The sequence below is a fragment of the Cephus cinctus genome, unplaced genomic scaffold (genome assembly GCF_000341935.2).
Source record: "Cephus cinctus unplaced genomic scaffold, Ccin1 Ccin1_scaffold0101, whole genome shotgun sequence".
NCBI classification, from domain to species: domain Eukaryota; kingdom Metazoa; phylum Arthropoda; class Insecta; order Hymenoptera; family Cephidae; genus Cephus; species Cephus cinctus.
The window spans coordinates 1,291,391-1,310,496 of record NW_014332838.1 but is presented as its reverse complement, the minus strand read 5'-3'; the positions used below and the strand labels follow the sequence as shown (position 1 = coordinate 1,310,496).

The following is a 19,106-nucleotide window of genomic DNA, read 5'->3' as shown; positions in this document are numbered from 1 at the left end:
AATGGTATTTACAAGTTGGTCATATACATATGTATACTGTTAGTTCAGTGAGAATGATTCTTAAAATATCATTTTCACGTATTCAAATACAATACGCATTGCAGATAAACCATGAACTTCAAGTTATCTTCATTGATAAAAATAACTTCTCCTGGACAAAAATTCGCGTGCAAACACGAAAAAGATAAAAATACTAAGATGCATTTTCCATGCCAACAAAAAAATTGGTATGAAGAGGCAATAATGATACGTATATGTTTCTCAAAAAAAATAAAAACAAAGAACTAAAGGCAATAATCGTTTACGTCAAGTCAAAGTTTATCAATTATTAGCTACAAATGACTTAAATTGACTGTAAACACCAATTGATAAAACTTAGTGTTACCAGTACCATTAAATTATCACAGCTATTCCATATCTGTACAGGAGAAATTAACCTCATATTTACAAACAGCATTTACAAATAAATCAAGTTAATTGTAAACTTTACATATAGATATATGTTTAAATATTTTGTATACGTATAATCCAAAATTTGATTAAATTCATAGAATATATAGCGTACGAGTTACCTGCAATGCTGATAACTCGTGTCGTGAACGATAAGACAAAGCATTTTTGCATTTACCATGAGTGGATGGGAACATAATAGTTATCTATCTTAATAAAGGTCACTGACTCACCAAAGCAGCTGGTCCTAAATAATTATGTGGCACGTATCCAGTCTTACCATAACGATCCTCTACTAACCACCAAGCCTCGTTATTCTTCTGATCATGTGTTTGTAAAACTTTTACAGCCTGCCCTTTACTAACTGAGAGTGTACCTGGCAATAATCCTTGGAAGTCGTACATCGCATAATAAAACTGTAAAGAAACGATGAGACGACAATTATAGCTTGTGCCAAAAACAAACATATGAATACACCTTATGTGAAAATACTTGAAATTGCATTCCTCTACAAACAACAGACACGTGATAAGAACATGCAAATCACGAAACTGATCAGCATACTGTTTTCATACAAATTGTATGTATTCGTTACGAGAATATAATATATAATGATGTTTGCTAATTGGAAAAAAAAAGAAAAAACCCGTTTGTATCGCAATACGATAAAGTTGACATAACATTGCAAACGTTTTAACACTACAAACCTTAGGGTCAATGTTTTGGTAGGATTGAGGCTGACTAGCCTCTTTTACGTTTCCATAATAGTGATTGTCTGCAGATTCTTCCTCGACGATTGAATAATAAGATTGTGGTCTCGAAGTCGGTGTCTGTGAAGCTTCCTTTTCCGGTGAATCCAAAGACATAAGATCAACACAGCTTTCTTGACTTGTGAATGATTCGCTGCTACTTATAGAAGTCCGTTGTAACTCATACAATGATTTTAGGCACTGGCTTGGTAAGAAACCTTGAGTAGATCCATTGTTGACGAACCATCTTGTAGTATCTCCCATAGGATCTTGTTTTTTTATTACTGCTACCAAGGTGCCTTTCACAGCTCCGATGTCTAATGCCGAAGTACTGACTATATCGTTATTCACGATATATAGCCTCTCCGGAGGAAACTTATTCTGGAGCATCATTTTCTGTTTGTTATTCTGCGGACCCCAGTGCACCTGAGTTTCTTCGATTCTGGGATTAGTACCAGCCATGCTAAATCGTGTAATTTGATTCCATAGTAAACTATGATGTACTAGGAAGGATTCAAGAATGTCGTGTGGTTTTACTTGAGTAGCGATCTGAAAATGTTATCTTTGTTACATTTTTTCTACAACATACTCTAGTGATAATTTTATTTGGTGCAAAATTTGGTTAATTATTTATATATAAAAATCACCTCGAAGAGTCCTAAATATCTTTTTGTAATTTTTCCACTCAGGAGCTTGCGTGAATTTGTAAATGCACCAATGCAGGTGACCAGAATTGTCGTTGCAGATTCAATTAGAGATGGTAATTCATCTAACAATTGTTGATTCAATGCTTCAAAGTTCATTTTTGCAATGGACAACTCATCCTGAACCTATGTAAAGAAATTCAAAAGAAATAAAGTAATGATGATCGATTTCGAAATTAAAAAAGTACCTACAATTTTGGCGTCTGGATTCCTTTCACTTCTCGATATTGCCGCATCGTAATCAACTAGTTTATCATATCTTTTTGTGATTAGCATTGATGGTCCCTCTAGAAGTGTGGCGAGAGTATTTACCGGTGTAAGTACTCTTGTCTGCAGACATGTTCTAAGATCTTCCAAGAAAGTCCTCCAAATCACCGAACGAGTGTCTTTTAATCTTCTTACTTCGTCACTCACTGTACCTTGATAATAACTGAGTATACTATCAGCCAATAATTTTCCAAAAAGTGCTTCTTCGCTGACGAACGTAACAGACTGTTCAGCATCTTTTCCAAGTTGGTATAGACACTTTTCTATGGATCTAAATTTTCGCTCGAGTTCATTAAATTCAGGATCGCTTGTCAGATTAGTCAATCCTAGGGAAGCTGATAATTTAGCACTGAGTCTGGTCGACATCTTGGCCACGGAGTGCATGTTCAGTTTCGCCATTTTCCTCATTAAAGTTGTTTCAGAATCGAAATATTTAGCTATTAAATCTTTTCGGCGTTTATATTCATTTATGTAGCTTGCTACATCTGTCATAGCCTTCCATGCTTCTTCTATCTCCGGTTTATCTGGATGGCCATCTTCGGTACACTACAAGAGTTCGTTGTTATCAGAATTAGATATATTAATAGAACTTAAAATAATAGAAAAGTACATGTACATACCTTAATTAACTCGTACAACATAAGAGGATACTTTAGAATTCTTTGTACTGGTTTAATTAAAATTGAACTCATATCAAAACATGCTATCTGATGTCGCAAAGTTTCGATTCCCTTCTCAAATATGGCCATAGCTTCTCTATTTTCCTCATACTAAAAAAAATTGTTTTTTATTACATCGGTATAAAATAATCAACAATATTTTAAGTACAAGACAGTACCTTTTTCAATAATGTCAATGCCGCTTCATGATTACTACAATATTTAACATAAACATGTTGCATTTTATCAGACATTTTCAAGAAGCAGGGACCTATTGTCTGGCATTCTTCGTCACAACCTTTCATCGCTCGTAAGATTTTATCCAATAATTCCTCAGCGACTTGAGTGACCTCAGCAATATTTCCAAATAATACTGTTACATCAATACCACGCGATTCGAGAAAATTATGATCATATAAGTGAAAAGTTTCGTATGTTATCTTCAAGTCTCGTACGTATTCCTTCTCTGTCAGTACTAGTTCGGATATAACATTTTGTCTATGATCGAATTTTTTCTGCTTCAGAGCAGCACTTGCAGCATCTGCACTATCGCTCTCGTTTGACGATTCTTCAGGTCTATTTTTATCAGGAGGAGATGGTTTTTGTAATGGTGTCCGTCCAGGTGCAGGTGCTGGTGGTGCTGGTCGATGTGGCTCAGAAAGTCTTTTTGATTTCTGATCTTCAACTTCAGTCGAATTTTTTCTTTCTCCTCTTACCATAACATAATCGAACAGGTGCTCATCCGGATCAGTATTTTGCTCCATAACAGGATTAAGATATCCTCTAGGACACAAGCCAACTTCGCCATCTTTATCCTTTACACTTACCCAGTCATCATTGGCCATTTCAACCACAGTAACGATATCACCCTCTGTCACACTTAAATCGCCATTCATTTGAGCATTGAAAGTAAATTCTACCTGACATGGCGTTTCTGGCTCTAGTGCATCATATTTGTTTACTGTCACTGGCGCTTCTTCAGTTAGTGACGGTTGGCTGTTACTGACTTCTATACAATTGACAATAACATTTACATACGATATTGGGAAGATTCCCTTGGCATTGTCTATCGAGCCTTCTGCCCATTCTGTATCTATATGCTTTATTAGATGTACCACTTCTCCTGCTGCAAAACTTAGTTCATTTGGAAATTGGGCATTAAATGGAAATAATGTGATTGCATATGGTTTAACACCAAGAGGATTTAAATTGTTATCATCTAAAACATCCTGAGATGATTCATCCAATTGTTTTGATTCAGGAAATAAATCATAGTAATTAGGTGCGGGCTCTTCTTCATAATGTTGAACAGTAGAAAATTCACTGAAGTCTTTGTAAATTCGATCATTGGTTGATAACGATTGCATTGCGCTATTGTCCATTGTAGATAATGTATCAGCCTGATTCACAACTGATTCTTCAATGTACGCTATAAAACCTTCTGGAAACGTACCTTGGCTACCATCTTCAGTTATTCCACGGCACCACCCATCATCAAAAATTTCAGTAACAGTCACAATTTCTCCTTCCTTCAAATCCAATTCTTCATCAAGTTGTGCTTGCAACGATGTTTTTACTTTTGCTTTCTTGCATATATTTTTCTTTGTTGTCTCTGCTTTCTATGAAGTAAAAGAAAAATGGTTTTTAATGTGGTATGAATTGCAATAACGATATGAATTCTCAGTTTTCATAAAGGTATAGATACAAATATTTAACAATATTAAATGTAAAATTACCTTCAGCAAAGTAGAGTCAAGCTTCCACACATGAGAAGTTGGAAAAATTCCTTTTCTTGAGTCTATATATCCCAAGTACCAATTTGTTTCGACTTCTTGTATACCCACAATAAGTTCACCTTGAAATAGAAACAAAAAACTCATCTAAATTGAGAAATAACATCTTCCTGATATTAAATGATACATTAAAAATTAACGTTATTCGTAGAACATACATTATGTATAGAATTTGATCATAAATACATGTCTGTATATCTGGCATATGATAAGATTCATAAAGATAAAAAATTACCATTAACATGGTGGGCAAAAAAAAGAACTTTTCTGCATTTTCATACTCAATAAATAACATATTTATTAAGTTACCTTCTCCAAATGATAAATCTCCTTCTTGTTCTCCAGAGAAAGCTGCAATAGAAATGAACAAGCTTTCGGTGTCCTGTATTTGTGGAACTTGAACCTTATGCAGATAATTAAGTGGAAATTTTCCTGTCCTGCTGTGAGATTGGCCGTAACTCCAATGCTTATCTATAACCGTGTTTATCTGCGCATAATGTATGGAATGATCATTAGGATTAAATATCGTTCGTCATAGAGTTACGTCAATATGGAGCCATGTCAAATTACCAAAAAGTAATCTCCTTTAAGGAGACTCAATTCACCATCGACAGTTGTCAGAAAGTCATGTAAGACTCTTGTAAGAGTTCCTGGCTCCATATTTCTAGATATTTTCAGCACTTCTTCACTGAGATTCTGCAAAATTCTTCTTCGGAGAACTACGACGGTGACAACTCATCTATTTGACAAGTCTTATCGCGGCTTAAATCTTCTATTATAATTCATGTACTGTTCAATATTAGTTATTATTTCAAATTTTTTACTATTCATTACGATTTCTACGTAACTGTTGCTGTGATGTTTTATTCTTATGTAGGCGCCAGCGCACTTCACAAGCATTTTAATGAATAAACAAGATTTCATCACTTCCAGAAATTCATGATCCTCTTCTTCGCTTCAAGCTTTACTAAGGCCGCTATCTTTAGTAGTTTATTATTATGAAATGGTTTATAGTATCCAGAATAGCGGAACTTCATTTTAATATTTGCTCCTCATGCGCTAAGAGCTTTAAACGATTTAAATTAATTACCATTTATTACCATTAATTACGGGAACATGAATTATTCGGTTACCTGCGCCATGTTCCGACAAACATTTGGTTGCAACAATGGCGACCTGTTCAGACCTATAGGAAAAGTACTTTTATAACACTAGATATTATTCGTCAATCGTTTAGTACTTTTGCTAAACCAATAGATAGACTCCTTTTATTATGTAATTCAAGCTCCTATTGGAGATATATCAGCTGTACGTAAATGTAACCGAGCATTCAACAGTTAGTAGAGGTAGAGATCTAATTGCATGTATATACAACGTGCTGTAAAGTATGCATGACAGGATAAACAATAGCAATTTTAAAGATTAAAAATTGTTTGAAATCCACACTATATTTGAGTAGTAGTTGAATAAGTGAATAAATAAATAGTGAAATGATTGGAATGAGGATGAATGCGTTTAACGACGCAGGACTTGGAGAACCAGAACAAGATGCTAATTCAGCTCTTATAGAGCTCGATAAAGGTTTGTTTTGAAGTAGCCGGTTTTCTCAATCTAAAGTTTTAATAGATGTTTAATATTTCTTTATATTTCTTCAGGACTCCGTTCTGTTAAGACTGGTGAACAATGTGAAGCCATTGTACGTTTTCCTCGCCTGTTTGAAAAATACCCCTTTCCTATTTTAATTAATTCGTCATTGCTCAAGTTGGCTGATGTCTTTCGCATAGGTAGCAATTTTTTGAGAGTATGGGTTCTTCGAGTATGTCAACAAAGTGAAAAACACTTAGATAAAATATTAAATGTGGATGAATTTGTAAGACGTATTTATAGTGTAATTCATTCTAATGATCCAGTTGCCAGAGCTCTTACTTTACGTACTTTGGGCAGTGTAGCTGGTATCATACCAGAACGGCAGCAGGTATAAATATGTTGCTTTTATTATTGTTAAAAAACACTAACTACAACCATTAATTTTACTTATGATAATTTAAAATAGGTTCATCACAGTATAAGAAGATCTTTAGATTCACATGATTCAGTTGAAGTGGAAGCTGCAATTTATGCAGCACAGATGTTTGCTGCACAATCAAAATTATTTGCTGTTTCTATGTGCAGTAAAATTTCAGACATGATCAGGGGTCAAGCTACCCCATCGTCTATGAAGCTTCAGCTTATACCAATCTTACAATACATGCATCATGATACTTCGACTGCTTCCATGGTATGTACATTCTTTATCAATCTTGTATATATTAGAAGAAAAGATGATATACCTTATCATTTTACATAGGTGAATGAATTATGCATGGAATTACTTGGGAGTTATCCAGCTGTTGAATTTGTAAGAGTGACATTGAGTGCACTTAGCACACTTGCATCTGCAACAGTAATAGATGTTTCTGGACAAGTTACATTATTACTTCAGTATTTACATAATGATCCACGATTATCGGTCAAACGTCATGCATTACATCTTTTGCATAGTCTTGCCAGAAGAGGTGCTCATCTGTGGCCACAGGGTGCACTCACCAATTTGATTGGTATATAATCTAACAATATCTTTTTACTTGTATACATACATAGAAAGGAAATCTTTACAAAACTAAAACTTTGTGTTTTGCCATCTTCTAGATAGTACAACAATACTTTTACAAGATGGAACCGAAAATACGGATCTCCTTATCCGTACTCTAGACGTTATAGAGGTTCTAACATTATTTACTATATTTCATTCACAAAATTTAATAATTCTATTACAAAACTTATTAGTACTATCAATTATTTTTCTCTACATAGGTATTGAGTCAAAGCGCAGTAACCTGTGATGCAAACATGGAAGAAGGAAGTCCACTTTTGTCTCTCTGCGTTAATGCATGCTATTCACCAGATCCTTTTGTAGCTGTAAAAGCAGTGACAATTCTTGCAAGGATTGCTTGTTACTGGTATGCTATTTTTTAATTATACTCTAAAAATTAAATATTCGAGTGCTAACCATATAATCATTTTATTCAGCTACGAAGAGGGATTACCAGCGTTTGGAGCCCAGGATGTGGTCTCTTGTCTGGAGTCCTTAATTGTACTTTTAGCGTTAGATGAAAAACACTTGTATCAATTAAAAGGTTGTTTACGATCCACTGTTAAACTTTGCCAAGCTCAACCAAGTCATTGCACTATATTCGTTGATGCTATTGGTGCAACATTAATTAACACTAGCCCTGAAGGTGGTCAAAGCGATGGGCAGATGGTGGCTCTTTGCGAAGCTCTAGGGGCTATAGGAAGCTTGGGAGACAATGCTCTTTTACCTCTTTTACCAGATATTCTAATAAAGCTCAAACAAACGGTACACGTGCACACAAAGGTTGGAAGCACTTTGTAGTATTTTTTTAAAACTCTAACAAAATACTACAAAATTATATTTTTAGGTAATGCTTTGTACTTTACTATTTCAAATAGTCGCAGGGGGTTACGAATGGAATGCTGAATGTCTTGAAGCAATAAAAAAGGTCGTTAAAAGTGTGGATGGTTGGGCCAAATATCGAATTGCACGTAGTGCAGCAAGATACGGCCACCATAGAATTGCAACACGCATATTTTATGGATTAAAAGAAGCCGTAGCATCGGAACAATTGCATTTTTGGCTTTCAGGATTACAGTTAGTTACAAGTGCAGAAAGTCATCTTATGTCAGTATCTTTAAAAATAAAACCCATGTTTTTTTGCAGTTGTGTCTCAAGAGAGTCTTCGTTTAATTATTGGATAAACATTTATAAATTGTAGTATGTTTCAGGGAGGAAACGGAGGATAATGAAAATGGTAGAAAATCTGGTATTGTGGAGAAATTAAATGGTGCGATATCACGTTACGCTAGTGCTTGCGCTTCAATGAAAGCAGCCAGTACACCATTACGCAGTTTGCAATTTGCCAGCGAATACTCGATACTCCGCTGTGAATTTTTGCAAGCATTGGTCCAGCTGTTACATTCTTGCAGGTTAATGCCATATATAAAAATTAATGAACTTAACGAATTTTTTAATTATATTTTTTGTTTACAGATCACTTTGTACTGCACCACCACCGGCAATTGCAGTAGCCGTAGTACTTGCTACTAAAGATGATTTGCAACGATACGGAAGAGTTACTCATCAGGTAATAAATTAAGGCAATTCTCAATCTATTGAATTTATAATCCATTTCATGTTGATAGTTAAGAAAGTCAGCACAGGATTTACGATCGTGTGCAGAGAATTATCAAAAACTTTATCAATCAGCTTTTGATGCTGATCCCGGATCCCTGGCGAATATTCGAGCGTATCCTTTGAACTTTAGTAGTTTTCGAATAATTCCTCATCATTGACACCATTAACGATACCATAAAAGTAAAATCATTCATACATGATCCTTAACATTGTAATTTAGGCTTCAGGAAATGTGTAGATTGATGGCCAACAGTGTTGAGCGAGTCTGTGGAGGAGTAGGTGTTTCCAGATATCGACAGAATGAAGGGGACTTCAATTTTGGAGATTCCGTAGAAATGCGGCAACTTGCACGTTGTTGTTCAGAAGTTCGTCGTCTTGCACCGCCCTTGGAAACCGAAGGTGGTGCTATAAGCCATCTTCGTGTCGGTTGTTTGATCTCTCAAGTGATGTTACTAGCTGGTGGAAAAATGCGTCTACCAATACCTCGATATTTCTTCCAAGCGTTGCAAGCTACTAGTGTGAAATTATCAGTCTCTCCACAACCTCGAGTACTCGGTGAACCTGTATCAGTTCCTCAAGGTAGTCAACTGGCTCTCAAAGTGGAAGGGGTCTTGAGACATGGTCGTAGAGCATCTTTGTTTCGTTCAGTAGCTGCTGTTTGTATCTCCATATCTACAGTACCTCCTTCAAAGATCAACTCTGATCAAAAGGTGAGAATCCGTCTTATTATGTTTCGAATCCATAGACATTACATGCTTACTTCCAGGACACAAACATGAACGAATTGCAGCAAACAGTAACCCCTCATCGCGATTTCTTTGCTTGCGAGTTTTTACTTTCTTTGGGAAGTCCAGCTACTGGTCCAAGTTGTAACAGTAACATCAACAGTGGCGGCCAGTATCAAGTCACTGCAAGTGCCAGTATACTTGACAAGGATGGAAATGTGTGGAAATGTGGTCCTCGTTCTACGTTACAAGTCAAAGTGCACGAGGAACCTACCAAACGAAAACTGCCTTGATCTGTAGAGTACTTCTAGAAGGTAATACTTTTCTATACACTAATCTTATACAGTTTTTAAATTGTATTTAAGCAAATGATAATCAAGATTTTTATATAAAAATACTCGAACGTATCAATTATAGGTAAAATGATGGATGCTATAGGAAAGTAATTCAACATTGATATTTCATACAAGATTTTAATACCCATCTTAAAGAACACCCAACGATATTAAAATATAGAAAAGGTATATAACGAACATACAAAATTTAACCAATAGCATTCTATAGTTTATACAGTACAATTGGATATGTCAGGAGTTTTCACTTAACAAATTTGTTCTTTAAATTAAGTCATATATTTATACTTGTACTCAATTGAGCAATAGTGCAATCAGGGTAATATAATTTCTTTATCCCTGAAGAAGTCTCCTTTAGCACCTCCAGTTTTTGAAACCAATTCTATGCCAGTTATTTGCATGGAATGCGCAGAAACAGATTTGCACATATCATATATTGTAAGAGCTGCAACGCTCACAGCTGTTAAAGCTTCCATCTCCACACCGGTTTTTCCAGTGCATCTAACTTCCGCTGTGATTTCAATTCTATGCATTTCCCAATTAAGTATTAAACGAACGTCTACATAGTTTATCATTAAGGGATGACACAGCGGTATCAATTCCGAAGTACGTTTAGCCCCCATAATCCCAGCCAGCTGTGCAACTGATAGTACATCACCCTTCTTCATATTATTTTCATTAATAAGCTTACTGATATCGTGTCCCACTTGTACAAATCCCCTTGCTTTTGCTATACGTTCAGTTGTACTCTTCCTTCCAACATCCACCATACATGCTTTCCCACTTCTTTCATCCACATGCGTCAACGATGAATACAGTCTTGCGGCTGCACTCCGCTGAGAAATCCAATGTATGTGTTCCATGTGTGCTATGCATATATTATTATGTGACGTATATTCTTTCGAATATAGTTGTCGTATTTTCGCACTGTCTGTAACCACATAACAGGTATGATAGAAAAGTGTTCCCAGTTCACTGATAAATCGAGTCTTAAAATTCGCAAAGTACGACAAGCACTGTGATTTAGCGATAACGTCTTGTTCTGGATTATAGAAACGAAACTTTTATCCTATAATTTCATGATACGTGCGTTACACTTCTTACGGAATTATTTAACCACCAATCAGAATCATTGGCCTGTTTTCCATCTGGGACAGATTGAACATTCCTGAAACATACGCGGTGCAAACGTTATCGCTAGTTATCCGTTGCAAGTTTTCCTCGGGATTGTCAAATAAATTAAAAAATATATATACGTATTCGAATTATACTTCTTCTCCGTTATAGAAAATGCTTTTATATTTATAATACCTGCGTGTTGCTTCTTTTTACGAAGTACCGCTCCACTTATTAGATTTCGCAAGTCTTGTTCAGTTGCTCCACTTCTCAGTGCATCTTTCAAGGACACTTCGCCCTTACCCTCAAATAAGCACACTTTCAGATTTCCATCAGCCGTTATTCTTAAACGGTTACATGAATTACAGAAATGCTCACTCATTGAGGTAATAAAACCTACTTGGCCTTTGAATCCAGGTACTTTGTATGCCTGCTCATCAGAAGACAAATGAGACAATTGAAAATCGTTCTGATAATATCATTAGAATAAAGATAAGCGAATTGAAGAATGTATTACATCTGAGATGTCATTAATAAAATTCTATGCTAACAATTATTTAAACAAAATACCTTAGATGTATTATTCGGCTCATTCTCAATGGCATGAAATTCAGGAAACTTCGTTCGAATGATTTGCTTCATATTGTTAAAGGAAACCATCTTGTTTTCTTTCCATTCATTACCAGAAAATGGCATATATTCTATAAACCGTACATCAATGGGTTTATCTTTTGTTAAACCTACAAAGTCCATTAATTCATCGTCATTGAATCCGCGCATTACCACACAATTTATCTAAAAAAAAAAAAAACATTAAAAATAACAGCCTTTCATCTGAACCCAGCACACATGTCTTGTAAAAGTTATATTTCAACATAATAAATTCTAAGTTTTATAGCAGGTATGTAATAGTTACGTAAATGTGACAAACGTGCTTGCTGGGAAGGTAATAGAATATAAATAAATATCTAACTTTAACCGGATCATATCCAAGTTGTACAGCTAAATCGATAGCAGCTATAACTCTTGGCCAACCTTTCCTTCTTGTAAATAGCTCAAAACGATCTTGCTTGAGAGTATCTAAAGAAATATTTAAACCGTCTAATCCAGCTCTCTGAAGAGCTGGTAACATACGGGTAAGCGTTAAACCATTGGTAGTCATTGTTACTTTCTGTAAACCATTCAGTTGCTTTAACCGTGCTGAAATGGTTTGCTATGTAATTATTGGTTTATGACCTATTGTACCATTCGAAAAGCAAATAAAAGTAATATGGGCTGACCAACTATATCAATGATGTCTTTTCTGACAGTCGGTTCTCCACCAGTTAAACGTATTTTAGTAACTCCTTCTTTGACAAAGACGTCAGCCACGCGAATTATCTCATCAGTAGTTAAAATACCTTCTTTCTTAGTCAGCTTTACACCTTCCGCTGGCATGCAATACATACCTGCAGAAAATAGTGCGTTTATTTCTTATCCTTTGAAAAACAATAATAATGGTACTCTGATTTATAAACTCACATCGTAAATTACATCTCTCTGTGACGGAGATTCTAAGGTAGGTATGAACGCGACCAAATGTGTCCGTGAGTATATTTTCATTAATACCATTTTTTATTCTCTTTCTAAATTGTTGTATCTATAAAAAACATTTAATTCGTTGTCTTTTTTAAAAATATCATTGCAGAGTATCATACTCTTACACATTTATATTTTCTTACTCTTGAACTTGATTTTGGAGATATAGAAGCCTCGGTCGTCAATGCTTTGGCATTCAAGATGCTCTTTACCCGGAAGATTTTACCCAACATCTGTCGAATATACGGTTTTCGAAATGGACAGTATAATCTTGCTTAGAGCGAAATATTGAAGCAATAAGATTCGTATTGAAGTAGAGAGCATCATCCAGCGAAAAACAAGGTTATTATGTAACTTGATTGGTAATAATTACGCTTTGCCTTGATAATTTTTCCTTTTATATATTGTAATTTCGTGCATGACTCCCTTGACGGTTCTAGAAAAATCATCGATCATTACATTTAATGCTAGCTGTCATTCTTAGATGATTTATTGCTTCTTTAAATGAATTACCCCCTGCTTAGTTTATGATTGTGTGGCTCATCCGCTTCTCATCTGGAATTATAAATATTTCTTACGAAATTGATACGATAGATACAATTTTTTAATTCGAATTTTTGTCTATCAATTTCCGAATTGAATTCTAGTACAGCGGAAGCGTGCGCTACCAATGCGGTCATATCCGGTATTGCTATAAACTGTTTGCACGCGCAAAGCGTTGCATCACTGATAATCAGATTACATTCTGAACCATTTCTTTCCCATAATAAGATAAAGGGTTGATAAAAATTAATTGCGCTAGTTTTTTTTGAAATCATTTAAATAAATCAAAATTAAATGGAGAATAATTTTACTTGTCAAAACATGTTTTGTTCAGATTGACAACCTTTGTGGTTCTAGAAATAATTGAATTCTTGACAAGCATCCGATAATTTGATATCATTTATAAGTATATGAAATATTACCTTAAGCCTATGTCCGTCCGTATTCAGCTACCGCTGTAGCTCAACAACACACTATGGACTCACGGGATTGACTAAGATTGACTAAGATTTTGAAACGTTGCACCAAGGAGTAATATTACAGAAGAGATGAAAGTTTATATGCTGAAAGTGGTCGATCCTTGGGACATAATTAGTAGTATTAGATGTCACCACTCGTAGCGTATGTGTTTCACGACTCACGAATAATGATTGCCTGGAACCCGCAAAAAAGAAGTAAGAAATTAGCTTTACAGAAGAAACTGCCATTCAAAATTGAACCTGAAAAGAGATATTCTAGACGGTACTTGATGTTATAGGATCACGAGTATTATGAGCAAAAAGTACACATGTGAAAAATTGCAAAATAACATTTTTTTAAAAATATCACTAATGTTATTTTCCGCGAGCCGGTCTCCTATACTGGTCTCTTGGATGCTCCTACGATATCCATTTCTGTCCTTTTTTCATATTTCTTTCTTTCTTACTTCTATACTTCTTTACCTTTACCTTTCCACTTCCATATTTCTTTGCTTTCTTATTTTTTAATTTATTCTTTACTTTTCATTTTTGTTTCTTTCTTTATTTCTTCTTTTGCTCTCTTTCCTCTCACTCGCTATTGTGATTGTCTTACTTTTCCTATTTTTTTGGTCAGGCTCAACATATTCATTTGAATTATCATAATTAGAGTAATATAGGTGTTTTTGAGCACTTTTTAAATTAAAGTCACCTTCAGTGGGGGACACTTCGCGTTTAACTTACTGTGTCTTTTTTGTCGTTCAACCTGATTTCGTTTAGTTCATGAGGTTTTTCTCGCCGAGCTCTGAGCACGGAAGCTTAAGGTTTTCTTTCCCTCAATTCCTGAAATATGATATTTGTTGGCTGTTTGAGGGCTTCTAGCTCCCTTGTGAAAAGATAGGGCCTCACGAAAATTGGCAGGGAGAAGCCCATTTCACAACATCTTTCCCAATCTTCTTCATTCCCTTTCAACGATTGAAGCACCTTTCTTCTGATGTTTTCACTTCTTCGTACTTCTTCTTTCCACGTACTTTCTAAATTCACTCTCTCATTATACTTCTCTTACACTTAAAAGAATTAAGTAATTCATATGTCGAAGAGATATAAGAAAATTTCCTTCTTCCCGCGAATTATTCACCCAATCATGGATCACAATGTTTGGAACTCTAACGCTACGAATGGCGGCAATTAACACGACTAATCATGGACTAAGGAATCTATATTTGAGGTGATTTTCAGAACAACATGAACAAACCTGAAAAAGCTGTAACTTGGCTCTCGAGATTTGTTCGATATGAATTAGTTTAGAATATTAATAGAAGTGTAAAATGTCATTATTTCCTGCGTATTCGGATATTAGTGTGACCGGTTCGACTGCGCGTGAAGAAATCGATGTAAAAGATGGTAAATTAAAGTTTTTTTGTAAAGCTTCAGATTTGTAGCCTTCAAATCTTTGTATAAACAAACTTCACATATGTTTGTTTACTACTTTTTATAAGTGAAAGCATTAGCGTAATTATTTTTTTCTTGTAGCTTATACTGTCTATATATTATTGTGTGACTTGCTGATTTATGCAATAGTAATTCTTTTATCCTTAGAAAAAAGAGACTGGCTACAGAATTCCAGTTTCCCAGCTGCAGTAATATCAAGAAATACATTACTTGATATATCTGATTCTTCAGAAGATGATTCTATTGTTATATTATCTTCACCTGAGAGACCTACAAAGCCACCCAGTACTATTCTCATTAATTCAGATTCAAGTTCTGAAGAACTTTACCAAAAGTCAAAGAGAATTAAAAAACATAAAAAAGATAAGAAAAGACACAAATCTGTAAAATCAAAGCATCAAATAAAATATGATCGTGAGGTAGAAAATGTATATTACGAAGATAAATTCAGGGATAAAGGAAATTCTAAAGTGGATACTCTTTGTTCACGAGTTAGACCTATCTATACTCACATGAAGAATGCAGGCCTTGGTTTTGTTCCTTTTAAACAAAATAAATCATCAACCTTTCAGAGATATTGTGTCACTAATATTGACTCCATACAGAAATCCTTAAAAAAAGATACCATAATTAAAAGACATTCTGAAAAAGATAGCATCAACCAGAATGATACCGAAATATTGAATTGGTGTGTAAATATTGAGGAAGAACAACAATCAAGCATTCGAGAATTTAATAAAAAATTAACAGATAATCCTAATGACATACAGCTGTGGCTTCAATATGTGTATTTTCAGGTAACACGTTTTATTTAAAGCATGTCTTTATATTAAAAGTCATATTTTCATAACTATAATCTTTACATTCTTGCAGGATGTCATTGCAAGATTTCAAAAGAATCAACTTGCAAAAGATATAAGAGTAGCAACTTGTCAGAAAAAGGAATCAATTATAAACAAAGCTTTGGAAAAGAATCCAAATTCTCATGAACTTCTAAAGATCAAATTAAATCTGATGAGTGAATTACTTCCCGCCGATCAACTCTCAAATGAAATGGAGACTCTGGTAAATAAAGATACAGGGAATATTACACTATGGCAAGCATTTATTATGACTACACAAGGGTCTGTGGCTATGTGCACAGTACCAAAAGTTTTGAGTTTATATTCAAAATGTCTATGTACCCTGCGACAAAGGTCAAGAACAAATCCTCATATATACGATAAACGAATATTAGGTAATTCAAGAGTTCAGTATTATGATCATAAATTAAAATAATAATAATTTCGCTAACAAACATAACATTTTAGAGATGTTGTACCGTTGCCTAATATTTTTAAGGCATGCAGGACTTTGGGAACAAATGTGGGAGACTTTAAGATTGAACCTTTGCCTGAATCTCAGTCTAAATAAAGACAGTTTAAAACTGCAAAGTTCCATCGACGAGAAAAAATTAAGTAAGTGAACTTACTGGAATCTTGTATATTTCTCTGCTTCTTATTTTTCCTATTACTCATGAAAAACTTTTTTCTAGTTGGCATGGAAGAAGTGGTATTAACGTCCAGATTACCATTAAATCAGTTATGGCTGCGAGTTGAGTCTCTAAGAGAACGATGTCACTGGCTCAGTGTGAGTAGCGATGAATTAGAATTAGTTGGTGATTCTCGTCGATTTGTTCTCCCAGAAGATGTGGCAGATTTTGTTCATCCAATGGTTTCGATGCAATCAAATTTCCGGTTGGCAATTTATTCTCTTATGTCATTAAAAGTTCCTCTTCTACCTACTCGAGATTCGATATTACAGGTATGTTTACTTATACCTTTGCTGTATTCTTGTCTGACAATTAGTGTAGCACAGTCAAATTTACAGGACTTGGCGATTAAAGACTTTGATTGGAGTGGTGAATCTTTGGAGATGCTATTGCCATTAGCATATCCTTCAATAGGAGTCATGGCTGCTCATACACAACGAAAGGCTCTCTTGGGCGGCATACTTGAGGGAAGATTAACATCCGGTCCCCAATATTTACGATTTCATCCAGCTCAAGAACCATACTTAGATTTTATACGAGACGCATTTAAAGTAATCGCTGAAAATCTACAAACGTCGCAGCGTACAAGTATTTATGTGTGGTGGTTACGGTTTGAACGGCTTCTTGTATTTTTCAGTAAAACTGATCCTCTCAAGAATGACAGCAGGTATAAGTTATTAAATTTTGAGTAACCTGTTAGTCATTTATAGGATAACACTCATGAATTTTTTAATTTTATTTTAGGAGGAAGAAATTAAAAACTAGTTTAAAAGAGTTTCTGAAAAAGGATGAGAACAGAAATAATCTACATTTCTACAGAGAATATGCATTGATTGAACGAGAAATGGAACGCTTTGATAACTGTGTCAATATTCTTGAAACTACTATTCAGTCTCAGGGACAGAATTTGGAATCAATATCAAATGATGAAGAAAAAACAGCTCTATTGAGCGTGTACAGAACACTACTTGAAACTCTGTTGGATGTTGATACATATAAAGAGTGTCATAATGACCGAATACTGAAAATCTATAGTCATATTGTATCAGGATCAAGTGAACCTCGATTGACTTTGGTTGAACAATATCTTCAAAACTCAGTGCAACAATTTTTGGAAAATCCAGTAACAACAGAAGTGGATGAGACATATTTTTTACCCAGTTTTGAATGTGATATTATCACATGTTATGTTTACTTTTTGTATGTTACTAAGCGGAGTATTAATGAAATTATCCAAGTTTTTGATGAATGTCTGGAGCATTGCCAGGACAGTAGATTTTTGCGGGTATGCATACTATCTGCTAGTAAAATTTATGCGTTATAACTATTATTCAGGAGTATTGAAACAACTGGAGTTGGCCCATCTATTTGATTTTTACTATAAAATCACCCACAGATAGTGCAATACTTCTGAATAACCTGTATACGAGCTTTTGAGTTAAGACATAAATAAATAACGATTTAAATGATTATATGATTTTGCAGGAGTGCCTGTATGAAAGTAAAATATCGTTCTTACAACTATATATTGAGCAAAGACACAATGTCCAACATATATTAAAGGAGACTGTATACGAAGCCTTAAAATTATATCCAGACAATTTTTATATGTTATCAGTATTTTCTGGAATTGAGGTAATTATGAAACGTAACTTAAAATTGAAAATTGTATACAATATTTATATATGAAATATAATATTGTGTCTTGTAGATTGAGTTACCATGTTGGAAAATTATTATCCGAAGTGAAAATATTCGTCCATGGCCAGCGATTTCTATGTGCTTGACTGCACGTGCTCGTATCATCTATTTACAAAAACATGGATTATTTGATGCTGCGAGAGCAGCTCTGAATAAATTGTTATCCTTCCATCGGAAACTGGCAAGGTAATATATGTTTCATGTGAATGTTAATTCAGTGAAAAAATAATGCAGAAAGTCATATAAGAATATATCTATTTCTAGGGTGGCTGAAACTCGATGCTGTCCATTAATTTGGCGGTTATATATGTTATTGTTACGAGAGCAAGATCTATGTGAAAAACGAGGTGAAGAGGTGTACCATGAAAGTGTAGCACAATGTCCATGGGCAAGGTGTATTTATATAGATGCTGCAGAAGTTGCTCCACAACTTTTGACACAAATTCAAGATATTATCCGGGAGAAAGAATTACGAATGCATGTTACTCCGGAAGAGTTGGATATTCTAAGAGGATAACTCTATTTTTGTAATATTCTGTTGCGTATATATTTTCATTGTAATTATATGTAAAAAGTCATTTAGTTCTAAGAAATATGTAAGAAATAAAACACTATACCGTTAAACTAAAAATATAGTATACCTAATGTCTGTCAAAAATATCTTGAAACTGTATTTTTTACGAATATGAAAAATCGATTGATTTTAACAAAATTTCACCTAACCCTCTAGAAAGTAAGTAATCTTTCATGGTAGCACTAGCTATACCGAAAAATATTC

At 34.6% G+C, this 19,106-nt stretch overlaps 4 protein-coding genes across 8 annotated transcripts; 2 read left to right on the top strand and 2 right to left on the bottom strand.

Annotated features, from left to right (window-relative positions):
• Positions 1 to 296: 296 nt before the first annotated feature.
• Positions 297 to 5,770, bottom strand: LOC107274687 (dynamin-binding protein). Of its 2 annotated transcripts, XM_025092011.1 has the most exons (10): positions 5,756 to 5,770; positions 5,193 to 5,688; positions 4,932 to 5,109; positions 4,566 to 4,684; positions 3,009 to 4,448; positions 2,791 to 2,940; positions 2,096 to 2,716; positions 1,847 to 2,029; positions 1,158 to 1,748; positions 297 to 866 (listed from the first exon to the last, which is right to left on the bottom strand). In XM_025092011.1, exons 2-10 carry the CDS (start codon positions 5,280 to 5,282, stop codon positions 672 to 674), a joined length of 3,567 nt encoding a protein of 1,188 aa, XP_024947779.1. In that variant the 5' UTR covers positions 5,283 to 5,688; positions 5,756 to 5,770; the 3' UTR covers positions 297 to 671. The 2 variants fall into 2 exon arrangements, with proteins under 2 accessions (XP_024947779.1, XP_015609556.1); XM_015754070.2 differs by lacking the exon at positions 5,756 to 5,770 and having other exon boundaries at positions 5,193 to 5,749.
• Positions 5,771 to 5,803: 33 nt separating this feature from the next.
• LOC107274688 (integrator complex subunit 7) lies at positions 5,804 to 10,114 on the top strand. 2 transcript variants are annotated; one of them, XM_025092012.1, is made up of 15 exons: positions 6,111 to 6,203; positions 6,278 to 6,318; positions 6,407 to 6,597; positions 6,676 to 6,900; positions 6,970 to 7,219; positions 7,311 to 7,384; positions 7,476 to 7,621; positions 7,692 to 8,037; positions 8,102 to 8,361; positions 8,466 to 8,666; positions 8,731 to 8,824; positions 8,883 to 8,986; positions 9,095 to 9,584; positions 9,641 to 9,913; positions 10,017 to 10,114. In XM_025092012.1, exons 4-14 carry the CDS (start codon positions 6,751 to 6,753, stop codon positions 9,890 to 9,892), a joined length of 2,367 nt encoding a protein of 788 aa, XP_024947780.1. In that variant the 5' UTR covers positions 6,111 to 6,203; positions 6,278 to 6,318; positions 6,407 to 6,597; positions 6,676 to 6,750; the 3' UTR covers positions 9,893 to 9,913; positions 10,017 to 10,114. The 2 variants fall into 2 exon arrangements, with proteins under 2 accessions (XP_015609557.1, XP_024947780.1); XM_015754071.2 differs by having other exon boundaries at positions 5,804 to 6,203; positions 6,278 to 6,597.
• On the bottom strand, positions 10,059 to 13,737 carry LOC107274689 (molybdenum cofactor biosynthesis protein 1). Of its 3 annotated transcripts, none has more exons than XM_015754072.2 (9): positions 13,612 to 13,737; positions 13,160 to 13,201; positions 12,790 to 13,082; positions 12,590 to 12,707; positions 12,314 to 12,516; positions 12,042 to 12,239; positions 11,639 to 11,863; positions 11,264 to 11,498; positions 10,059 to 10,883 (listed from the first exon to the last, which is right to left on the bottom strand). In XM_015754072.2, the coding sequence occupies exons 3-9, from the start codon at positions 12,877 to 12,879 to the stop codon at positions 10,267 to 10,269; spliced, it is 1,686 nt and encodes a 561-aa protein (XP_015609558.1). In that variant the 5' UTR covers positions 12,880 to 13,082; positions 13,160 to 13,201; positions 13,612 to 13,737; the 3' UTR covers positions 10,059 to 10,266. The 3 variants fall into 3 exon arrangements, with proteins under 3 accessions (XP_015609558.1, XP_015609559.1, XP_015609560.1); XM_015754073.2 differs by having other exon boundaries at positions 12,042 to 12,268; positions 12,349 to 12,516; positions 13,612 to 13,736; XM_015754074.2 differs by having other exon boundaries at positions 10,635 to 11,120; positions 12,042 to 12,268; positions 12,349 to 12,516.
• A 972-nt stretch (positions 13,738 to 14,709) lies between these two features.
• LOC107274772 (protein NRDE2 homolog) lies at positions 14,710 to 18,959 on the top strand. The gene is made up of 10 exons (XM_015754274.2): positions 14,710 to 15,048; positions 15,244 to 15,893; positions 15,970 to 16,333; positions 16,407 to 16,553; positions 16,631 to 16,899; positions 16,966 to 17,294; positions 17,372 to 17,912; positions 18,113 to 18,262; positions 18,339 to 18,514; positions 18,593 to 18,959. Exons 1-10 carry the CDS (start codon positions 14,973 to 14,975, stop codon positions 18,843 to 18,845), a joined length of 2,955 nt encoding a protein of 984 aa, XP_015609760.1. The 5' UTR covers positions 14,710 to 14,972; the 3' UTR covers positions 18,846 to 18,959.
• The last annotated feature ends 147 nt before the right edge of the window (positions 18,960 to 19,106 follow it).